This window comes from Protopterus annectens, chromosome 9.part0, assembly GCF_019279795.1.
Source record: "Protopterus annectens isolate FY-2018-M chromosome 9.part0, PAN1.0, whole genome shotgun sequence".
In the NCBI taxonomy this organism is placed as follows: domain Eukaryota; kingdom Metazoa; phylum Chordata; order Ceratodontiformes; family Protopteridae; genus Protopterus; species Protopterus annectens.
Window position 1 is genome coordinate 1,608,614,568 of NC_056743.1, and position 21,780 is coordinate 1,608,636,347.

At 43.8% G+C, this 21,780-nt stretch overlaps 1 protein-coding gene across 1 annotated transcript in view; it reads left to right on the forward strand.

Annotated features, from left to right (window-relative positions):
* The window catches only part of TECR (trans-2,3-enoyl-CoA reductase), a 722,978-nt gene that overhangs the window by 167,329 nt on the left and 533,869 nt on the right, over window positions 1-21,780 (forward strand). Inside the window, exon 2 of the mRNA XM_044084549.1 lies at window positions 4,228-4,279. Within this exon, the coding sequence (XP_043940484.1) occupies window positions 4,228-4,279 (52 nt within the window). The remainder of the gene's footprint in view (window positions 1-4,227; window positions 4,280-21,780) is intronic.

Sequence of the window (21,780 nt, forward strand, 5' to 3'; positions counted from 1 at the left end):
GGTGGACGCCGCCCTAGAGGCAGAGGGGGCCCGAGGAATGGTGGGTACAGAGAAGCTTTCTCTGACAGGCCCACCCAGTGACCCTGAGGGGTTGCCCGACTGCTCCTCTCTGCAGGCAGTCGGGGGATGTTTTTCGAGGCACCTTACAGCTTGGGAGTCCATCACAAGAGACCGCTGGGTGCTTCGCAACATATTCAGAGGATACGAAATTCTCTTTTCTCACATCCCTCACCAACCCAAATGCCTCCCTGACGTCCCACCTGATCAGAGGGAGGCTGCAGCTGCGGAAATTCAGCAGCTCTTAGGAAAAAGAGCCATCCAACACGTCCCTCCAGACCAGTTTGGATGGGGTTACTACTACAGGTTCTTTTTGGTGCCAAAAAAGACGGGAGACCTAAGGCCAATCCTCGATCTTGCCCTCCTGAACCTGTCAGTAACCAAAGAAAAGTTCCGGATGGTCAACCTTCAATCCATTCTCCCCCTGTTGCAGGAGAGCGACTGGATGTGCTCAATAGACCTCAAGGATGCGTATTATCACATTTTGATGGACAAACGATCCAGGAGGTTTCTCCGCTTCTGGCTAGGAGCCAGTCATTATCAGTTCAGGGTCCTTCCCTTCGGTCTCACCTCAGCCCCCAGGGTGTTCACCAAGGTATTAGCAGTGATAGCGGCCCACCTGAGGCTTCAGGGAATGCAGGTGTTTCCATACCTAGACGACTTGCTCCTGACCGCCCCAACAAGGCATCTACTCTGCTCAGCCAGGAATTACTTTCTCCACCTTGCTCCCCGGCTATGGATCACCATCAACACGGACAAATCCTTTCTCTACCCGACTCAGGTGATAGACTTTATCGGGGCCAGATTAGACACCAACAACTTACTAGCCTTCTTAACCACCGAACGACTTCACACCCTGAGGCTACATGTGCGGGCCATTTTACTATAGTCGGCTCCCCCGGCGGGATTGGTCCTGAGGGCACTGGGCTCCATGGCGTCCGCAATTACCCTGCTCCCCATGGCTCGCGTGAACATGAGAGTTTTGCAGTGGACTCTCCAAGTCCAATGGTCCTTCCGTTGATACCCTCTCAGTCACCCCATTCCCCTCAGCAAGGCTTGCAAAAGGGCTCTCGCATGGTGGTTACAATCACCGGACCTCCAAGCGGGACGCCCCTTCTCCATGGCCCCTCCACTCGCCATGGTGACCACGGACGCCTCTCGCCTCGGGTGGGGGGGGCATTATGCGGGCAGGACGGTCCAAGGCACATGGAACGATACAGAGACCTCATTGCATATAAATGTTCTAGAGATGAGGGCAATGCTCTTGTCGTTGCAAGCACTTCAGAGCCTTCTTCCTACAGGAACAGTTCAGTCAGACAACATGTCGGTGGTCTGGTACATCAACAAACGGGGGAACCAGGTCCTACTCACTCTGTCGAGAAGCTATGAGAGTGTGGGAATGGGCGATCTCCACCAACCGCTTTCTTATTGCAACGCACATTCCGGGATGGTCCAACATCCTGGCGGACAAACTCAGTCGCACCATACTGTCTCCTTATGAGTGGTCTCTCAATCCCCAGCTAGCGAAGCGGATATTTGCCATATGGGGACATCCCTGTTGCGATCTCTTCGCCTCTTCTTCAGACACGAAATGCAACAGCTACTTCGCTCTAATTCCCCCCGCCGGGGAATTCCTGAGAGACGCTCTGGTGCAAGCTTGGCCTCCCGGTCTACTCTATGCTTTCCTTCCTCTACCTCTGATGCTGAAGCTTCTACAGAAAGCCATTCGGTTGGGGAGCAAAATGATCCTCATTGCCCCATTCTGGCCTCGTCAAGCTTGGTTCCCTTACCTCTGGTCTCATCTGGTGAATCCGCCTTGGATTCTAGATCCCCTCCCGGATCTGATTTCCCACCCCCTAGGCCTCCCAGTCCCGAACCTGGACAATCTCAAGCTTATGGCTTGGTTGCTCCAGTTTCACTCGTAGCTAGGACTCCCGGTATCTCCTCCTCAGTTAACGCTATCCTAGTAGCAGCACACAAGCCCTCTACTAGGAAAGTCTATAGGAGTAAATGGAAACGTTTCGCTATTTGGGCGGAGCGTCAGAACTTAGACCCTTTCACAGCTCTGTTGCCCGCTGTCTTGGATTTCATTTCAGGGCTTTTTCATCAGGCGGCTAGCTGTTCCACAGTCAAAGTTCAACTAGCAGCTATCTCTCATTACCACGTGGGACATGAACTGGGTCCATTGATCACCACGAAGTTATGTAAGACCTTTCTGAAGGGCACCTTCCTACTCAGACCTCCAATAAAGGAAGTAGTGCCTCCCTGGGATTTGACTTTAGTACTTTAGGCCTTGACAGCTCCCCTCTTTGAACCTGCAGCTTCAGCTGATCTCAAACATTTGACATGGAAAACAGCCTTTCTCGTCGCTATTACTTCAGCAGGGAAGGTTTCTGAACTTCAAGCCCTATGTGTAAAACCTCCTTACTTGACCTTCCACAAGGATAGGGTTTACCTCAGGACCAATCCCTCATTCCTTCCTAAGATTGCTTCCGAGGCAAATATTAACCAGTCCATTAATCTGCCAGTTTTCTTTCCTGAATACTAGAACAAAGGAGAATACAAACTACATTCTTTAGATTTGCATAGACAGCTGCGTTTTTACATTCATAGAATGGCTGGTCATAGACAATCCGGCCAGTTGTTCGTCTCCTTTGCCAAATTTAATTTAGGTAAATCCGTGTCGAAGGTCACCTTGTCGAGGTGGTTTTCACAATGCATCCTTTTGGATTATGAAAGTTCTGGCAGGCACGCACCTCAGGGAGTCCATGCCCACTCTACTCGGTCCATGTCTACTTCTGCTGCCTTTCAGTCTAGAGTACCCCTGGATGATATTGGCTCAGCAGCCACTTGGGCTTCACCTCATACCTTCATCAACCATTATGAATTAGATATTATCTCTAGAGGGAGAGCATCCTTTGGCTCTTCTGTGCTCCGGAACATCCTTCCATGAAGACCGCCCAAGGTACAGGTAGCTGGGGACTCTGTCCCAAGTTAACTACTTCAGATTAAGACGTTATGTACTCACCATAACGTTCCATCCAAATAGGTAGACTTAATTTGTCTGCAACCGTCTCACCCTCCTTCCCCCTGACCTTCGGATGTTATTTGGCCAGAAGTTTTTACTCTGCACTTTAAGGAAGGTAGTTAGTTTCCTTTTTCAGCCTTATTGGTTATGGGCAAACTTGATCTGAGGTCAGTCAGGGATGGCAGGGGATTATGGATGAAGGGGAGGAGCTAGGAGCTCGGATCTAAGCTATGAAAGATTGCCGGCTCGGATCCGAATCCCAAAGGTTGCAGACAAATGAAGTCTACCTACTCAGGTGGAACGTTATGGTGAGTACATAACTTCTTATTCTTCTCTTTTTCTGGTTGATTTTCTCTATTTTTCCATGTGCAGAGTAAATACTAGCTCCCACAATTTGTTTCCACATTGGGAGAGTTTTAATCAACCTGTTGATCAGTGTGCAATCAGACTTCTTGGAAGAACATAATTTTCCTTTTTGTGCCAGGAACAATTTTTTCTGGTCATTAGTGCATTTAATTGTGTTTAACCTGTGGTGGGTTGATGGTTATCTGGGCTTTATTTACTGACTGTGACTTGAGACTATATTGCTGCACGCATATAACTGCTGCCTGCTGAAGAGATCAGGTTGGAGACTAATGTTCACCTTCAGCTAATATTCAATATGTTTCTGTAATTTTCTATAGTAGTGATCCTGCTATGTAAACATCTGTTACTCTAGTGAATCATACTCATTAGCTGTACTATTTAACATTTGTTCAGCCAAGCAGAAATATTTATAAGTTTGCTTTTTTGCTTTACATTATTTATTTGAAAAAGTTCTCTGTGTGTTACATAGTCTAGAATGTGATCTTACACCCTAGCCTGTTTCAGGTGATCCGGGATAACAATTTTTTTTAAAATATATGAGCGGCCAGTAATTCATTTTTTCTTTTGTTCCTTGCCAGTTTGACATTGTCATGCAACTTTTATACCATTCAACTGCAAAAGTGCAAGTTTGTATTTAAGAAAGTAAAAAATTACTGCCCATTGTATTTTATGTTGTATCTTTGCACAAGTGCATCTAAGTTGTGTTATGAAAATGTTGGCTAGTATTCATAATTAAATATCTATGTGATGATTTCAATATTTGTGTTGCTTTCCAGGTGGAACCTAATGCTACTGTTGGGGAGATTAAAGCGATGTTTCATAAATCTCGTGAGTATTTGTTTTGTCCACATCTGCATTTATTAGTATAAGCTGTAGTGAAATTTCAGTTTCTTTACTTTTTTTAAATAGATAATTATGACTGTGTATTTTGTAAGGGGCAATACTTTAACACCCAGTAACAAAGAGCACTTTGGGCTTATAATTTAATTATTTGTGTCCTAAGGTCTCTACAGTAACCTGCATACATAATTTGTCTTCTTGCATCAGTTTGTCTAGTTACCTGTCTGCTTCTTAGGGGCATTTACAATGTTCTGTAATAAGCATGAAGATTTACTTAGAGGTTCTTTGAATTCTATTTTGCCACAAATTGCTTGCCAAGAAATATTTTTCACCGAGTAAATTTCTTTTGAGAATATGTACCCGCTACTTCCATTCATGAGGGCACCTATGATTATAGGTTCATACTAGGCTATCTGCCCTAGGGCATTTATAAGCCTAGCCAGAGTGTGTTTGGCTTTCGTCACCCATTTTAAATTAATTTTGCTATGCCCTTTTTTGAGGTTAGTATACTGTGCCTCTGTCTAACAGTGACACAGAAGTGAAACCTACGATCTCCCATCCACTCATCAAGATTCCTCTTGAAGAGAGTCAATGAGGGACTCTGCCTAACCTGGACTGGGATTTTATTCCAGAGTGAAGAGAACCTCTGGGTTATGAATCTGTCCCTTCAGCATGTCCTATTTATTTCAGTGCTGAGGTTCAAGTCTCTCGAGCGCGTAGCTCGATGGTATTTGGATTTTCTGAGGTGCAGCATGTCCATTAATTCCGGGTTGGACATGGCATTATACGTCAGGCACAGATCGCCTCTGAGCAGGCGGTATGCCACTGAGTAGAGCTGGAGTTTCTTTAACAGAGCAGCATATGGCATCTGTTTGAGCCCTTTGATCCTCTTGGTGAGGTACTTTTGGGGTCTTTCCAGTTGCTGCAGGTGTCTGGTAAGGTACATCCCAAAAGGGGCATTGTACTCAATTATGGGCCCGATGAGGGATGAGTAAAGAGGCACGATGACCTCCCCTTATCTAGATGTGAATCCCTTCATGATTAGGTGGGCTATTTAAAATGTTTTTCTAACCACTTTGGCCACGTGGTTATCAAATGAGAGATTGCTATCAACTTGGGTCCCCAGGTCCCTAATTACTTCTTCTGTACTTAATGGATTACCACCTATGTGGTAATTTGTGGGCACTTTGTTTTTGCCAAAGGGGATGACTATACACTTTTTGGCATTTAGCTTGAGGACATGGCTCTGGCACCAGTTGTCTGTTTCTATGAGGCCCTTTTGGAGGATGCTTGTGTCGGCTGGAGAGTCGATTATGGCACCCAGTTTGCAGTCATCTGCGAACTTGGTCAGCCACAGTCCTTCCGTGTTGGCCTGTACCTCCGAGAAATATATACCGAGCAAGTGAGGTCCCAGGACTGAGCCTTGTGGGACGCCACCTGTAACTGGTTTGGAGTCTGACATGGCTCCAGCAATTCTAACCATGTGGGTTCTATCCTTGAGCCAGTTTGCAACCCATCTAGTGACATAGGGGTTTATATTTAAGCTGGTGAGCTTATCTATAATGCCCGAGTGGGGTATTGTATTGAAGGCTTTTGCGAGGTCCAGGTAGGCTGTGTGCACCACCTTTCCCCTCATCAATGGCCTTGGTGACTGTTTCAAAGAAATCGACCAGGTTTAAGAGGCAGGATCTGCCCTTAACAAAGCCGAACTGGGTAGGATCCAGTGTCTGTTGGTCCCCAATATCTTTATTTATGAGGTCCATGATGATCCTTTCCATAGCTTTGCAGACCAAGCTAGTCAGGCTTATGGGGCAATAGTTTCCAGGATCCGTTGAGGCACCACCTTTGTGAAGAGGGACCACTGTTGCTGTACGCCACTCTTTGGGTACATATCCTGTAGTAAGGCTGAGATTGAACAGTAGTTTTATGTTTGGGTTTAGCTCTTCTTGGAGTTCATGTAGGACGCAGCCCGGGACACCGTCTGGTCCCATTGATGCTGTGTTTTTGCTTTGGAGAGGGCGGCTCTTACCTGAGCATCTGAGATGTCAGGGGCAGCACTCTGCTGGGATAGATATTTGCTCTTTTGGTGGGGAGTTTGCTGAACCTGTCAGCTAGGATGTTGGCAATGTCTGTGGGTTCGTGTATTTTTGTCATTTTGGACTAATTCTGAGCATATCTGGGAATTCCCACCCAGGTTCCTAACATAACTAAAGAAAGCCTTGTGATTATCCTTAGTGTCCTGTGCAATTTTTCTGTTGAAGCTGGCCTTAGATGATTTTATGAGTGCCCGTAGTTTTTGCTAATACTGATCAGAGATGCCTTCCCTTTTTGGGATTTTGCTCTATTATGTAGTAGCTTCCTCCTTCTATTGTATAGTTTGTTTATGGCTCGGGTCCACCAGACAGGACGTCTGCCTTTGGAGGATTGGGTCTTGGTTTTATTTGGGATTGCATGATCCATGCATTCCTGAAGGTGTTCATAGAATGCATTTATAAAGGATTCTGTGGTCTGGGCCGTATTTTCCACAGGCCCGGGGGCTTTGAAGGATTTCACCTCGGTTTTGAGGAGTGTGAAATTTGCTTTAGAGAAGTTTTTCACTGTGGTTTTCTGGGCAGGGAGTGGGGTCGGGATGTGAATATCCAGTGAGATTAGTTTATGGTCTGATCTTACCAGTGAGAGATACACTTCTGGTCTGGAGCATAGAGTCCCCATGTTGGTGATGATCAGGTCCAGTATGTTTTCCCCTCTTGTGGGAGTGGTAACAAGTTGTTCCATAGCATTTGAGTTTATAAATTCTAGGAACCTTTGGGCTAGGGTGTTGGAGCTAGAGTAATGCTCCCAGTCTGTTTGGGTAGTTAAAGTCGCCCAATATAATGGTATTTGGGAGAGACCTTCATATTTTCCAGTGTTCTCAGGAAGGCCGAGTGGGGTTCTTGGGTTTGGGAGGGTGGTCTGTAGCAGGCTATAAACTGGAAGGCAGTTTTACCCACTGTTAGTTGCACATGGATAGTCTCTGATGCTTCGTGCTGTGCTACCAACCTGGAGGTGTGGGTATCTTTGACGAATATTGATACTCCCCCTTTTTTTGTGGTTTGGTCCAAGTTTTGGGGCCGAAAAGCATGGTATGAGGTATAACCTGGTAGTGCTGGGGTGCTCTCGGGAGCCTTGAACCAGGTTTCTGTTACTGCATAGATATCGATGTTCTCCATGCTAAGAAGAGTTTCGAGTGCATGCATCTTGAGGTTTAGACTTCTGGCGTTGAGTAGCATTACTCTTAGTTTCTTATTCCTTGTGATACCTATGGAGGTGGGTTTGTCTTTTGAGCCTTGCCTAAAAAAGGCACTATGGGGGTAGCAAGAGCCTTTGCCAATATCCGAAAGCCCGGGGTGACAGGTGCAAGCTGTCCCTAGCGAAGCATCGTGGCTTGTCGAGCATGTCATCCCAGGCTGACAGGCATTGGATCCCCTTTGAATGACACCAATACTTAAGCCAATTGTTGAAATTGATCATCTTGTCTTTATATTGTGGCATCATTCTTGGTGAGGGTAAGATGCTACTCAAGGTCAGGGTCATACCGGCCTGGGCTACATGCTCAGGGAGCTCCTGTATGTTTCTTTTCATGTAGTCCGGGGGGGTATGTCTCAGGTCATTCACACCAGCATGGACAATGACTGAGTCATATTTGTACTTGCCTTGGAGTGACCTGAGTGCTTGTGTTATGTGGCGGATCCTAGCGCCCGACAGGCAGCTCACCGTGACCTTCTCCTTGTTCAGTCTGGTGAGCGGGACGTCAGTGTGCCTGACGATAGAGTCACCTATTACAAGTGTATCAGGTGTGTTGTTTAGCCTTAAGGGCTGTGACTGTTTGGCACACTGGCTTTGTGAGCTATGTGTTGCACGTGTTTTGTTTTGGGGTAGCGGTTGCTTGGGTGTCTGCTTTGGAGGTCTCTGCTGCTTAGGCAGATTTTTATTTAGAGTCTCCGAGTATGTTTTTGTGTGTTTGTGTTTGGTTTGCTGTTGTGGTAGGTCTATGTGAGACTGGAATTGTAGTGAGTGTGGTTTCCTTCTCCTCCTGACTGGTTACGCCAGTACTGAGTTGAGAGAGCTTAGCTTCCAGTTTGGCTATATGGTTGCATCTCTCACATGTGTTGGAATTTGTTGGGAGGAGGAGAGGGTTGTCTGTGTACATGAGGCAGGAGTACATTATATCTGTCTTCCTCTGGCTGCCCCTTATCCTTTTATTTCCAGTCTCATCTTACTGTTTCTTTCTGGCCTTGGCATACTCTAATGCTCTTCCATGAGGGATTCCTTGGCTTCCTGTGAAGAATATAGTGTGAAGTACTTTAAAACATTCACACTTTGACCTGGAAAGAAATCTGTCTGTGCAGGCTACTTAGATCATATTAAAATATAAATGCATACCAGACGTCCACAGAGCTGTATTACAAACTTAACTTTTACATAAAAGTTACATTTTAATTGCAGCTTTATGAATGTCTGTTGTACATTTATGTTTTTTGTGGATAATGGAAGGCCCGTTGGTGAGAAGTGTTTCATCTGCTTATAGATCATGCACCCTGGATTATATATTAGATGCGTTTTGATAGTTAGCAGCTGCAGAGAAAAAAGTGCAAACTATGTAAGTGTGTACATACATTAGTAGGCCCTCTTGGTGTGTCATAGACATTCTACCATTTTCCTCACATGTTCTAATGAAGAATTTAGCTGCTGGTCTCCTGCCCTCCTTCAGGAACTGTGCAGCTGTGCTATGCTCTGCACCCTCTTTCTCCTGCGAAAAGAGAAGCATGCATCTCACTATTCATTAGTTTTCCTTTCTGCTTGACTCCTGTGACAACAGGGTTTCATCACCAAACTTAATTTCCTCTAACATACACAATTCCCCATTACTTGTGCATTCATATTCTGTATTAACACACATGAAGATCTTTACATTTGCATAAATGTAGTTCAAGTAGGATAGCTGCAAGTCAGCAGTGGCCATTCTGCTCTATAGTGTGCTATTCCTGTAGTGATACTGTGGCATGCTCAAGTACAAAGATTTGAGATTACGGGGATTATCTTTGGACTGCTAAATATAATGGTAAATGTTGAAATACGGAGGAACAGAGTATAGTGGAGGATGTGAGGGAATGAATTGTAGGAGGCATGAGAAAAGAAATTAAATTATTTGGCTTGATGAAGTGAGAAATGAAGGAAGATGAGACAACTGCAGTGGTTAAGGAGACATAAAAGTTACTGGTGAAAAAGGAAGACCTATGGAAAGATGGTAAAGAGAGCAGAGCTTGAGAAAAAAAAAATGTCTGAGTCTACCTCAAAGCTTATCCAGTGGTCAGGGGAGTCTTTGAGAAAGAGATGGTTAAGGGGAGGTAAAGGATGAGCTTAAAATATACTGCAGATAAACCAGAATGTTGAGGAATTGGCAAGAGATTACTGGAGGGGAAGGAAGTTTGAAAATTGCTGAAATTATTCTTCAGTTTTAAGTTTATATGAGATTGTGAAGGTAGAATGTCACCACATGAAAATGGTGCAGGTATGGAAGAGACAGATAAAACTGTGGCTAAGGAAGAAATAGAAATTCATAATTTTGGGGGAGTTATAGCACAATATCCATATGAAGCAGTTTCCACCATGTTATAATAACTGGCATTGATACTTGATGAACCACTGGTAGAACTCTATGACTTCTCCATAACAGTTAATGTAATGGTACGAGACTGAGTAATAGATTATTTGCATAAAGTTTGATCTAGGAATGAGCTGGGTCATAGGTTCATAGGTAGGTACTAGGCTATCAGTCCTAGGACCTATATAAGCCTAGCTAAAAAGGTTCTCTGGCTTTTGCCACTGTGCCTCTGTTGAGCAGTGCCGCAGAAGTCTCAGTTTTATTGCAGGGAAGCTGACAGAGGAGATCTTATGATGAAACTTGGAGTTCTTCAATAAGTATCTCTTGACTGTTGATAGCAGTGCTTCACCCAGTAGAGGTCCTATACCACTTCCTGATCCAGTTTTGTACTTGGATCATCCTTGAGGTGGCAAGGGACTCCCACTATGTGTAGTGCACAGAAACATCAACAAATATTTTTGGTATTGTGCCTGTCAAAGGGGCTGTGAGGATATTACTGTATATGGAGGTATATCTCAATGGCGAAGTTGATTGGAAAGTAGCTGTTTGACTGGAAGAGAATATATGCTCATTATAGGGGAACCATCATTAACAAAGACGGTTAACAGTGGAATGCTACAGGTTTCAGTGCTGGAACTCTACAAGATTAGTATTGATGCATATGTCTTTGTGTTGTACTGTTTTGATGACTCAAAAGCAAGAGCAGTTGGCATGGTGATGACATAAATTGGTAAAGTTTTGTATTGATCTTCTGACGAAACTCTGAAGAAATTAGAATCATTGAACTAGTTTCATACATTTCTGTGCAGCAATGAAACAGCAGTGTTTAATTGAGTGAAACTGTAAATAGTGAGTGTAAAAAAAAAAAGATTCTCCTTATCCCCAAAGTTGTGCAGTCTCAAGAGTTAAGATACTATTTAGAGATGCAGGGGTGTGGAGGGTTCAGGAGGCTTGTCTCACCTGCAAAAAAATGGTGTTTTTTTATATTTTCTGTTTTGGATGACAGTGTCTAGTGTTGAGACTGTTATTTTCCTGTTCATATTAGTTTCTAGGAAAAATTGTCAACTTCTTCTCTATACCCCCTGGCCAATAACCTATCCTTAAGGTTTGATAATTCAGAAATAAAGGTTGTATCTGACGCATTCAGCCTCGATGCCCTCATTCCTTGTCCTTTGACTATATTCTTGAACACACGGGGAGGGTGCATATTATGCCTATGTAGTAACATATTTTTATAACATGATTTTCTAAAATTCCTGGTGTCTAGAAGGCCATTAGCCTGTCAGCATAGCAAGACATCGAAAAACTCAAGACATGTTTCAGAATGTGCTAAAGTAAACATAAGAAAAGATGTAGAAGAGTTTAAACTGTCATAAAACTTGACCAACTCATCAACTTCACCTTTCCAAATGACAAATAGGTCATCTAGAAATTGACGGTAAAAAGGAACAGGCTGTCGAAACCAATGTGTAGGCAACATGTATTCCTCCTCCCAAGGTGCCATAACTATATTGGCATAGCTATTGGTACTCAATGTGCCCATAGCTATGCCATCTTTCTGCATGTAATATACCCCATCAAACATGAATATATTATTCTCTAGCACAATTTTCATACAAAAACTGATCAGGTCAATACAAGACTGGTCATAGGTGCCATGTTTAAATAAATAATTCCTGACGTAGGTAATACCCAGGTGGTTAGGAATCATTGTAAATAACGATTGAACATCCATGGTCACCAGGTGATACCTCAAATCTAATGGTTGAATTTTAATAAAATCATAAAGATTATTGAGAAATTGTTTATCAACACCATTACATTTGTATTTAAGACAGCGCATAGATGTTTTTCTACAAAGATGGAGAAAGGATCAATACTCCAGTTACAACTAGCCTCAGTAGGTCTCAAAGGTGGTCTGTGACTATCCTTGTGTATCTTTGGAAGGCCCTGAATAATGGGATATCTTGATGACTGTTGGTTGGTGTGGAGAGCAGATGAGGAATTCTTGTTTGAATTCATGGAGTATTTGAATTGCAACAAGTCGGGTGTGGAATTTAAGTTAACTTATAATAGGTCGGAGATCACCTTTCTGGATGTGTCTATTAGGAAAACAGAATTGGACACTTTGGAGAGTGAGATGTTTAGAAAGTTTCCTCAGTTCAATACCCTGCTTCATGCTACAAGCTTCCACCCACAACATGTCATAAGGAATATCCCCAAATCACAATTTCTCCATATTAGGAGAATTTGTTCTGATTCCTCCACGTACGCCTATCATCGACAGGAATTAATATCCAGATTTAAGAACAGGGGATATCAAGTGGGTGGCATTACTAGGGCCAGTCGGTTTGCCAATCAACAAGATAGGTCACAGTTGTTGTTATTTCATGTTAAGGGTACAGATAAATCTCAGGAGCCTAGATTGGTTACCACTTATGGCAGAAACACCAGGAGTTTTATGAACATCATTCAAAGACATTGGCATTTATTACAGTCAAATGACACATTAAATAATTATATCAAGGATCGGTGTTCTTATTCCTTTCAGAAGGGGTGGTCATTGGTATAAGTAACAAAATGAAGCACTTGGAGCCTCCAATAGTACTAACTACAACTTTATTAAACAGAAGCAACAGCATTAAACGCTTAACTTGTTCACCGCATTTTTGGGATCCTTATTTAGTCATTACAAAAGGGTATATAACCATCCTCTCAATTCAACTTACAAACAACAATAACTGAAAAATTCACACTGGGTTGCTATCCATGTGGGCATTGCTCATGTTGTCCTAGGGTGCTAAAGTCCGACAATTTCAATTCTCGCAATTTTCAAGATGTTTATGTTGTGTCTTTCGGCTTTTCCCTGTTGGGGGTCGCCACAGCGGAACTCCGATGTTTCACTTTTTTCTAATTGCAGTACCAGTTGGGTTATTTATTTAGCCCAATATAGCTGTCGGGCATTTTATGTGGGACAAACTTCCCAACCCTTTAAAATAAGGGTCGGTGAACATTTAAGTGATATCAGAAACAAGGAAGGTTCAAGATGTCCTTCAAGGATGCATCTGCAGTCCTAACATATGGGTTGTCCTGCCTCAGGCAGCCCTTCGGTCGGCCGGATTCCAAAGTCTGGGTCTGGCCTCGGCTGATGTCACACTTCACCCGACATCATAGCTGCTGGGGTATAAAGGCATCAGCCGACGCCATTTTCCTCAGTCTTTCTTGCCGCACGGTGCCCGAAGCAGAAGCTGTTCGCAAGTGCCGGTCGGTCAGATCCAGAGATTTCTACTACCGAAGACTTCTAAAAAAGCTAAGTACCCCATTGGGGACTCTTTCTTGCCTCAGCCGATGTCAGACAAAGTAAATAATTGTTTAACTTGTGGGAAACAAATACCTCATAAGGGTTTCCACTCTTACTGCCTTCCTTGCTTAGGCCCAGACCACGACGTATCAGCTTGTCTAGCCTGTGCTTCCTTCAACCGACGGACGCTTAGACGTCAGTCAGAGTTTGCAGAAGAGTTTTTGGTCCCGCTTTTGCATATAAAATGCCGTCGGAGACTCCGACTACACAATTAGCTAAAAAGCGCAAGGAAAAGGACCGACACTCGCGGCCCGCGGTTTCGGCTGAAACCGCGGTTAGGCCAACCACGAGTGTCTCTGTTTCGGCTGAAACCGAGTCCTCGGTTCTCCCTTCGGCCAAAAGCATGCCTCCGATAACCGAAGCCACACAGGCCATGGCTGAATCGGCTACAGAAATTACTGCTGCAGAAGCAGGCACCCAGGATTTGTCAGACACTATTCCTTTAGACATCTCTACTCCTGCACGTGGGGCTGCTAGACCCCTTGCTTCTATGTATATCAAGGCCTTTTCCAGGGCTAAAGCAGCCAAAACCTCTAAGACCTTACCTACAAAAGCTCCCTCTCACAGGCCTACCTCTAGTTCCCAGATACTCAGCTTGGCTGAGGATCTTATTTCTTTGATCAGGGGATCCCAACCTCACCCAGGCAGGGCCTCTCAACCTCTTCCAGATAAGAGGCCTAGGACTGAACCCCCTGAACCTCTCTCTACAGACTACTCCTCGGATGACTCAGATATTTCTGACCATCAGGAAGGCCCATATTCACCTTATGAGGATTCTGATGCAGAAGACTCCATCCCTTCTGCTTCTCCTCCTGAAGAATTTTCTTTTGGGGAAACCCTACACTCTATGAGGGAACACTTCCAACGGCAGGGCCAGGATTTTTCAGATTCAAGGAAAAGGCTAAGGACTTTTTTACACTTACCACAGCATAGGCCTTTAGCCATACCTCCTGTGCTGTCAGTTGTTGATGATGCATATAATGATGCCAGTACTGCCCCTGACTCTCTTCCTCCGGCCCCTGCCAAGCCTGACAGATATTACAGGGTCCCGGACACTCACTACCACTTGTATAAGGCTCATGTTGCAGACCCAGAAACCATTTCTCAGGGCCCTAAAGGTGTTGCAGCTGCCTCTGCCAAAAACCCTCTTCCCTCTGAAAGGGAATCTAGAGCATTAGAGAGATGGGGAAAAAAGGTTTATACATCTGCTACTCTTTCGGCCAGGGCCTTAAACTGTCAATTTCACATGATTCAGTACCAGGAATTTTTGTTAGACCAGCTAAATAAAAAACTGTCCTCTCCTGAACCTATAGACTGTACGTCCCTTCAGGATTTGGTACATAACTCTCAGCAGGTCAGTAATCATTTTTTAAAATGTGGCTATGATGCACTGGAGGCTTCTTTTAGATCAGCTATGACTGGAGCAGTGATTTGAAGGCATGCCTGGTTAAAAGAGCAAGCCTTACCAGACCATGTTAAGTCAAAACTCCTAGATGCTCCTATGGAGAAACAAAGTTTGTTTGGCTCCCCTGCACAGGAGGTTCTAAAGAAAGTTGAAGAAAAAGCAAAATCTGTCCAAACAGTCAAGGATTTTTTACAGGTCCAACCACTGAGGTTTAGCAGAAATTGGATTTCGAAAAATTGGTCCTTTCCAGACACATCCAGAGCACAGAGAGGCAGAAATAGACGCCCAAGAGGCAGAGGTCAATCTAGGAGTGCCGACAGGGGACGTCAGTGGCAACCTGCCAACCAGAGAAGTGCTGCCACAGCTGCGACTACAACCACTTCCACAGGACAGACACAATGACTTGGCTCTGATTCCGCCTACCAGGGAACAACTGGAAGCACCCTTGGGCGGAAAGCTAGCCTTATTTACAGACAACTGGCATTGCATTACAGGAGACAAATGGACTTTACAAACAATAGACAAGGGCTACAGGTTTCACTTCCACACTCTACCAAAAAAGAGAGGAATGCCAAACCTTCCACCAAGCCAAAAAACAGAGGCTCGAAAACAAATCATCAACTTACTAAGGATGAGAGCAATAGAAAAGGTACCATCTATGGAACAAGGCCAAGGATTTTACTCCAGACTATTCCTTGTACCAAGAAAAGAAAATCAATGGAGACCTATTCTCGACTTGTCTGCACTGAACACATACCTCATTGTTCCAAAATTCAAAATGCTGACCCTCCAGCAACTTCTTCCCATGTTGGGCAAGGAGTCTTGGCTGGTGACTCTAGATCTCAAGGAGGCATACCTGCACGTCCCTATACGACCAGATTGCAGAAGACACCTCAGATTTCTTGCAGGATCAGAGCATTGTCAATTCTCAGCATTGCCCTTTGGCTTATCTACTGCGCCCAGAGTATTCACAAAATGCCAGGCATCAGTAATTGCTCATTGCAGGCTTCAGGGAATTCAAATTTACCCATACCTGGACGACTGCCTAATACAAGTGGACAACAAGATAAAATTAACAAAGGATCTGGCCAATGTCATACAACTGTTGCAAGCCTTGGGATACACAGTCAACATTCAAAAGTCAAGGCTAGTACCATCCCAAAGGATAACATTTTTGGGTGCAGAACTGGATACAACAACTCAGATGGCTTTTCTCACAGAGGAAAAACAAAAGCAACTACCAGTCTATTTCATGGCATTAACAACACAAACTCAGCTTACTGCAAGGAAAGTCCTGCAAGCCCTGGGTTACATGGCATCCTGCATAATATTGATCCCACATGCCAGGCTGCATATGAGAAAGTTGCAATGGTACCTAAGGAATGTATGGTCTCAACACAAGCACAGTCTAGAAGCCCAGATTCCAATTATTCCATGCCTGAAAAAAGATTTCCTGTGGTGGGCTCAGGCCTGTCAGATAAACAGAGGATTGCCTTTCCACAAACCACATCCAAGCCAGACCATCACCACGGACGCCTCAGACCTAGGCTGGGGGGCACACATGGAAGACAAGTGTATACAAGGCCTATGGTCCCAAGACCAGCTGAATCTACACATAAATCTAAAGGAGATGCTGGCAGTGAAACATGCAATTCAGGCATTCAGACCATTCCTCCAACAAGGTCACCTGCTGATAAGGACGGACAATACCACAGTCATGTGGTACATCAACAAACAGGGAGGTACACACTCATACCCTCTTTGCCGGATGGCAATGGACCTGTGGAATTTGGCCCTGAATCTCAACATTCAACTGCAGGCCAGATTTGTACCAGGAAAAGAAAATTCACTAGCAGACACCTTAAGCAGAACTACCACGGATGCTCACGAATGGATGCTGCATCCAGATATCTTCAAAACCATAACAAACAAATGGGGAATGCCAGAGATAGACCTGTTCGCCTCCCCACACAACCACCAATTGAAGAAATTCTGCTCAAGAGTATACCACCCACTTGCCGGGAGGGTGGACTCCCTTTCCTTCAGCTGGAAAAACCTGACAGCATATGCATTTCCTCCTCTTCCTTTGATGTACAAAGTCCTGCTGAAGATCAGAGAGGAGCAGCCAAAGGTAATCCTGATAGCTCCAGACTGGCCAAGACAACATTGGTACCCGCTACTGAGAAGCATGTCTCGGGCACACTCATGGCCTCTACCTCTATGTCCCTTGCTTCTAACACAGAACAACTACAAGACCCTGCATCCAAACTTGAAAACACTGCAGCTAACAGCTTGGAATATTGCATGAAGCAAAATCAACCAGATTTATCTCAGAGGGTTAAGGACATTATCCTGGAGGCTCGCAGACCCTCCACAAGGAAAACATATTCAGCCAAATGGAAAAGATACCTCATTTGGAGTGCAGCAAAGGGAGAAAATGTCTCATTGGCAAACATAGCACACATCCTGGAATACTTAGCAGAACTGTTCCACAATGGCCTGTCCTACTCCTCCATTAAGATTCATGCATCAGCAATTTCAGCAGAGTACAACATGGATCCTCCTGTCTTCTCTCATCCTCTACTCAGGCAGTTCTTGAGAGGAATCAAAAACGTAAAGCCTCCAAGGAAACCACCTCTACCTGCATAGGATCTCAACTTTGTGCTGGAAAAATTAACACTCCCCCCTTTTGAACCAGCAGCAACAGCAGACTTACAGTTCTTATCTTGGAAAACTGCATTCCTGCTAGCAATCACTTCAGCAAGAAGGGTGTCTGAGTTACAGGCATTAATGGCAGTACAGCCTTTCCTTATCTTCCATCAGGATAGAGTGTCTCTGAGAACTAATCCTACTTTTATGCCAAAGGTGGTCTCCAGGGTATCATTGAACCAAGCTATTCATTTACCTACATTCTTCCCCAACCCACAGAACAGGGGGGAAAGACTACTACACACCTTGGATGTGCACAGACAATTACGCTACTATCTGGACAGAACTAAGAACAGCAGAAAATCTGACTAGCTTCTGGTAGCATATGCAACAGGAGTGCAAGGAAAAGCAATTTCAAAACAGACAATCTCAAAATGGATAGGAAATTGCATTAGATTCTGCTACTCTTTTCATGGAAAGACAACTCCTGAAAATATCAGGCCTCACTCCACAAGAGCTACAGCCACCACTACAGCTTTCCTACGAGGAGTGGCTACCAAAGACATTTTAGAAGCTGCTACTTGGAGCTCCGTGCATACATTTGCCAAGCATTATAATCTTCCTTTATACTCCAGATCCCAAGCAGGTTTTGCAACTGTTGTTTTGCAAGGGATCTTAACTACACCATCATTATCTTAGTGCCTCCTCCCCCAGTTTGGCTATGGTATTCTACCCATATGTTAGGACTGCAGATGCATCCTTGAAGGACATAGTACAGTTTTGTACCTACCATAAATGTAGATGTCCGATAGGTATGCATCTGCAGTCAGGATTACTCACCCTCCTCCCCCTCTGTGGTATTCCTAGGGTACTTACCCCTCTTTTATCTAGCTGGGGGAATCTGTTATGGTGTATTTGTTTGTATGTATATATATGTATATATATTTTGCTCTCTGCTGTTTGGAATTATCTGCATTTATCCAAATTTAGCCTTCCTAGAGGGCACCTGGCATCTGGGGCAAGAAACACTGAGGAAAATGGCGTCAGCTGATGCCTTTATACCCCAGCAGCTATGACATCGGGTGAAGTGCGACATCAGCCGAGGCCAGACCCAGACTTTGGAATCCGGCCGACCGAAGGGCTGCCTGAGGCAGGACAACCCATATGTTAGGACTGCAGATGCATACCTATCGGACATCTACATTTATGGTAGGTACAAAACTGTACTTTCTTTATATAAACATATACTCAAACATCAACAGGGATTTTTAGCTTCATGGTCATTGACCGTATCAGGTTCAGGAATAATGAGGTTCATGTACTACATGAATTATTAACGAACAAAGAAAAAATGTGGATAGTTAAATTGGGAGCCTTATTTTCACCTGGGTTGAATGACCAATTCTGAAATATTTTGTAGTGGATTATCATTTTATATCTAATATGAATTCCTGTGCATACAGATATTTTGTGACATTGAAATATTTTGTAATATTTGTCATATAATTTTGTAATATACCTTTTACTCACTAGAAGGTGCTATCATATTGCATATAAGGGCTTGTGAATTAATAGTTCATACATATTTTTTTGATGTGTGGTTGCTGAGGAAGGCTTTTGCCAAAACCGGTATGACCTCACTGGTCTAATTATTTTTTCAGTCTTCATGGAATAAAATTTTTTTGCTGGAAGGCTACACGTGGATTTTGGGTGCTGGCTCTTTCTTTTTTGTTGGTTTGTAAAGACCCATCAGACCCAGCTTCATATAGACACTTTTCAATTTTAAACCATTATTACAAAGTATGTATGTCTATGCTAGCTAAAAGAATGGCAAAGGTGTTGCCAAAATTGATAGATATGGGTCGTTGTGGTTTTGCGGAGGGGGTGCAAACATTTGACAACTTGGAACAGTGATAATCCAGAAGAAAGTAGAGTGTAAGGAAATACCTCTGTTCTTAGTGGGTCTTGATGCAAAGAAAACATTCAACAGAGTAATCTGGGATTTTATGCGTAAGGTGATAGAAGCATTTGCATTCCCTAATGAATAATAAGGTTAATATGGAGGATGTATGAGGGATTAGAGGCAAGAATTAATTATTGGGGGGGGGGGGGTCCTCTCTGATAAGTTGTCCGAATAGAGGAAGCAGGCAGGGATGTCCTCTTTCCCCTTTTTTATTTACATTACATTTAGAGCCACTGACAAAGAAAATAAGGGATTCAGAAATGTATGGATACTATTGATATGGTAATCAAGAAAAGCTGGCTTTATTTGCAGGTAATATTATTTTGTAACTGATAAATCCAGAAAAGGACATCTCAGTGTTGGTTCTGAGACAGTTTCAAGATTTTTGGAATATAAAACCAATGAAGATAAAGGCTGTAACCGTAAATAATGTACCTACGTATGAATTGGTTCAGCAATACCCATATTTATGGGGACATTATAAGATGAAGTATTTAGGAGTATGGATCAAAAAGGCTTCTGTAATGGCAGCTAAGGATATGTGGGAAGAGACTAAACAAAAGATAGTACAAAAACTGAGAAACTGGAAGGTCTTGTTTATGGGTATGGATAGTAAGATACAAGCAGTTAAAGTATTTTAGTCCCTTTAGTTTTATGTAGAGGTCAGACATATTTTTATCAACCAGAGGAGAAGTCGTGGACAATATTTAATAAAGAGTTGAAGGAATTTATATGTGAGAGGAAGAGAACAAGAGATGTTCATCGTGTTTCACCGTTGCAGTCATTACACTTGGGTTATCCTGCTGGCAGGCTACCTGCAGTCGGCCTGAATTCCAAAGTCCTGGTCTGGCATCGGTTGCTGTCGCCTCTTCCCTGATGTCAGTGTGCCAGGGGTATATAAGATGCAGCCAACGCCATTTTCTTCAGTCTTTCTTGCCGCGCGGTGCCCGAAGCAAAAGCAGTTTGCAAGTGCCGGTCGGCCGACTCCTGAGATTTTCAAATCGAATTTCAGATCCAAAGTCTTCAATAAAGCTAAGTACCCGTTGAAACTTTTTCTTGCTCCAGACCGATGTCAGAAAAAGTTAACAATTGTATTTCTTGTGGGAAGCAAATACCTCATAAGGATTTTCACTTTTACTGTATTCCTTGCCTAGGCCCAGACCACGACGTTGCTAGTTGTCGGTTTTGTGCTAGATAAACCAACGCACTATTAAGCGTCGGTACGATTTTGCCTTTCATTACTTTGGCCGAAGATTTAAATATATAATGCCGTTGGAACAACCAACGACTGGAGTTTATAAAAAACGCAAGGAAAAGGAAAAGGACAGACATCTGAGGTCCAAAACCGACGACAAGCCCTCTGCTAGGCCAGTCGCCAGTTCTCAGTGAGGTGCTTTCGCAGCCCCTGACGCCCGCTACCTCAGAGCCCCAGGCCGCTTCCGACTACCACGTGGAGCCGACTAGGCCTCTGGGTACTCAAGGTATTGGACACTCGGAAACTATTCCCTCAGATGGGTCCGGAGCCGCTGAACAGGCATCGGCTTCTGAGGGTGTTTTCAGACCTACACAGTTATATGTCAAGCAAATCTCCGCTTCAAAGGCAAAGGCTAAAACAGCTATAAAGACAAAGAAACAAGTACAGCATTCTCCTGAACAGACTTCCATGCCTAAGAAACAGATTCTTAAAATGGCCGAAGACCTAATTACTTTGATCAGGGGTTCCCATCCCCCTCCTGATAAGATGCCTAGGCAAGAGACAGAATATGACTCTTCTGATCAGGTTTCCATTTCCTCTGACTCCTCTTCTGAACAGGGATACTCTCTTCCTCCCTATGAGGATTCTGATGCTGAAGAATCTATTCCTTCAGCCTCTCCTCCTGAGGATTATTCTTTTGGGGAAACCTTGCATACCATGAGGGAGCATTTTCACTGGGAGAGCCAAGATTACTCAGAATCTAAGAAAAGGCTCAGAGACTTTCTTTTACTACCTCAGCACAGACCTCTTGCTATTCCACCTGTTCTAGACATTGTAGATGATGTATTTTCAGAGTCCAGCTTGTCTCCTGTCTCTTTACCCCCTGCACCTATTAAGCCAGACAGATACTACAGGGTTTCAGACTCTCATAAATTTCTATATAAAAACCCTGCTGCTGACCCAGAAACTATATCCCAGGGTCCCAAAGGGGTCAAGGCTTCCACTGCAAAAAACCCTGTCCCTCTGATAGGGATTTTAGGGCACTGGACAGGTGGGGGGAAAAAAGTTTACACTTCTGCTACCTTGGCTGTAAGGGCTTTAAATTGTCCGTTTCATATGTTTAAATATCAGCAATACTTAATGTCATTGCTAAAACAGAAAATGTTGACAAATTCTGAATGTTCTGATAACGAAATGCAGTATTTATTGCATGCAGTTGAACAAGTGGGAAAGCATACTTTGCAATGTGGTTTTGATTCACTGGAGGCCTCT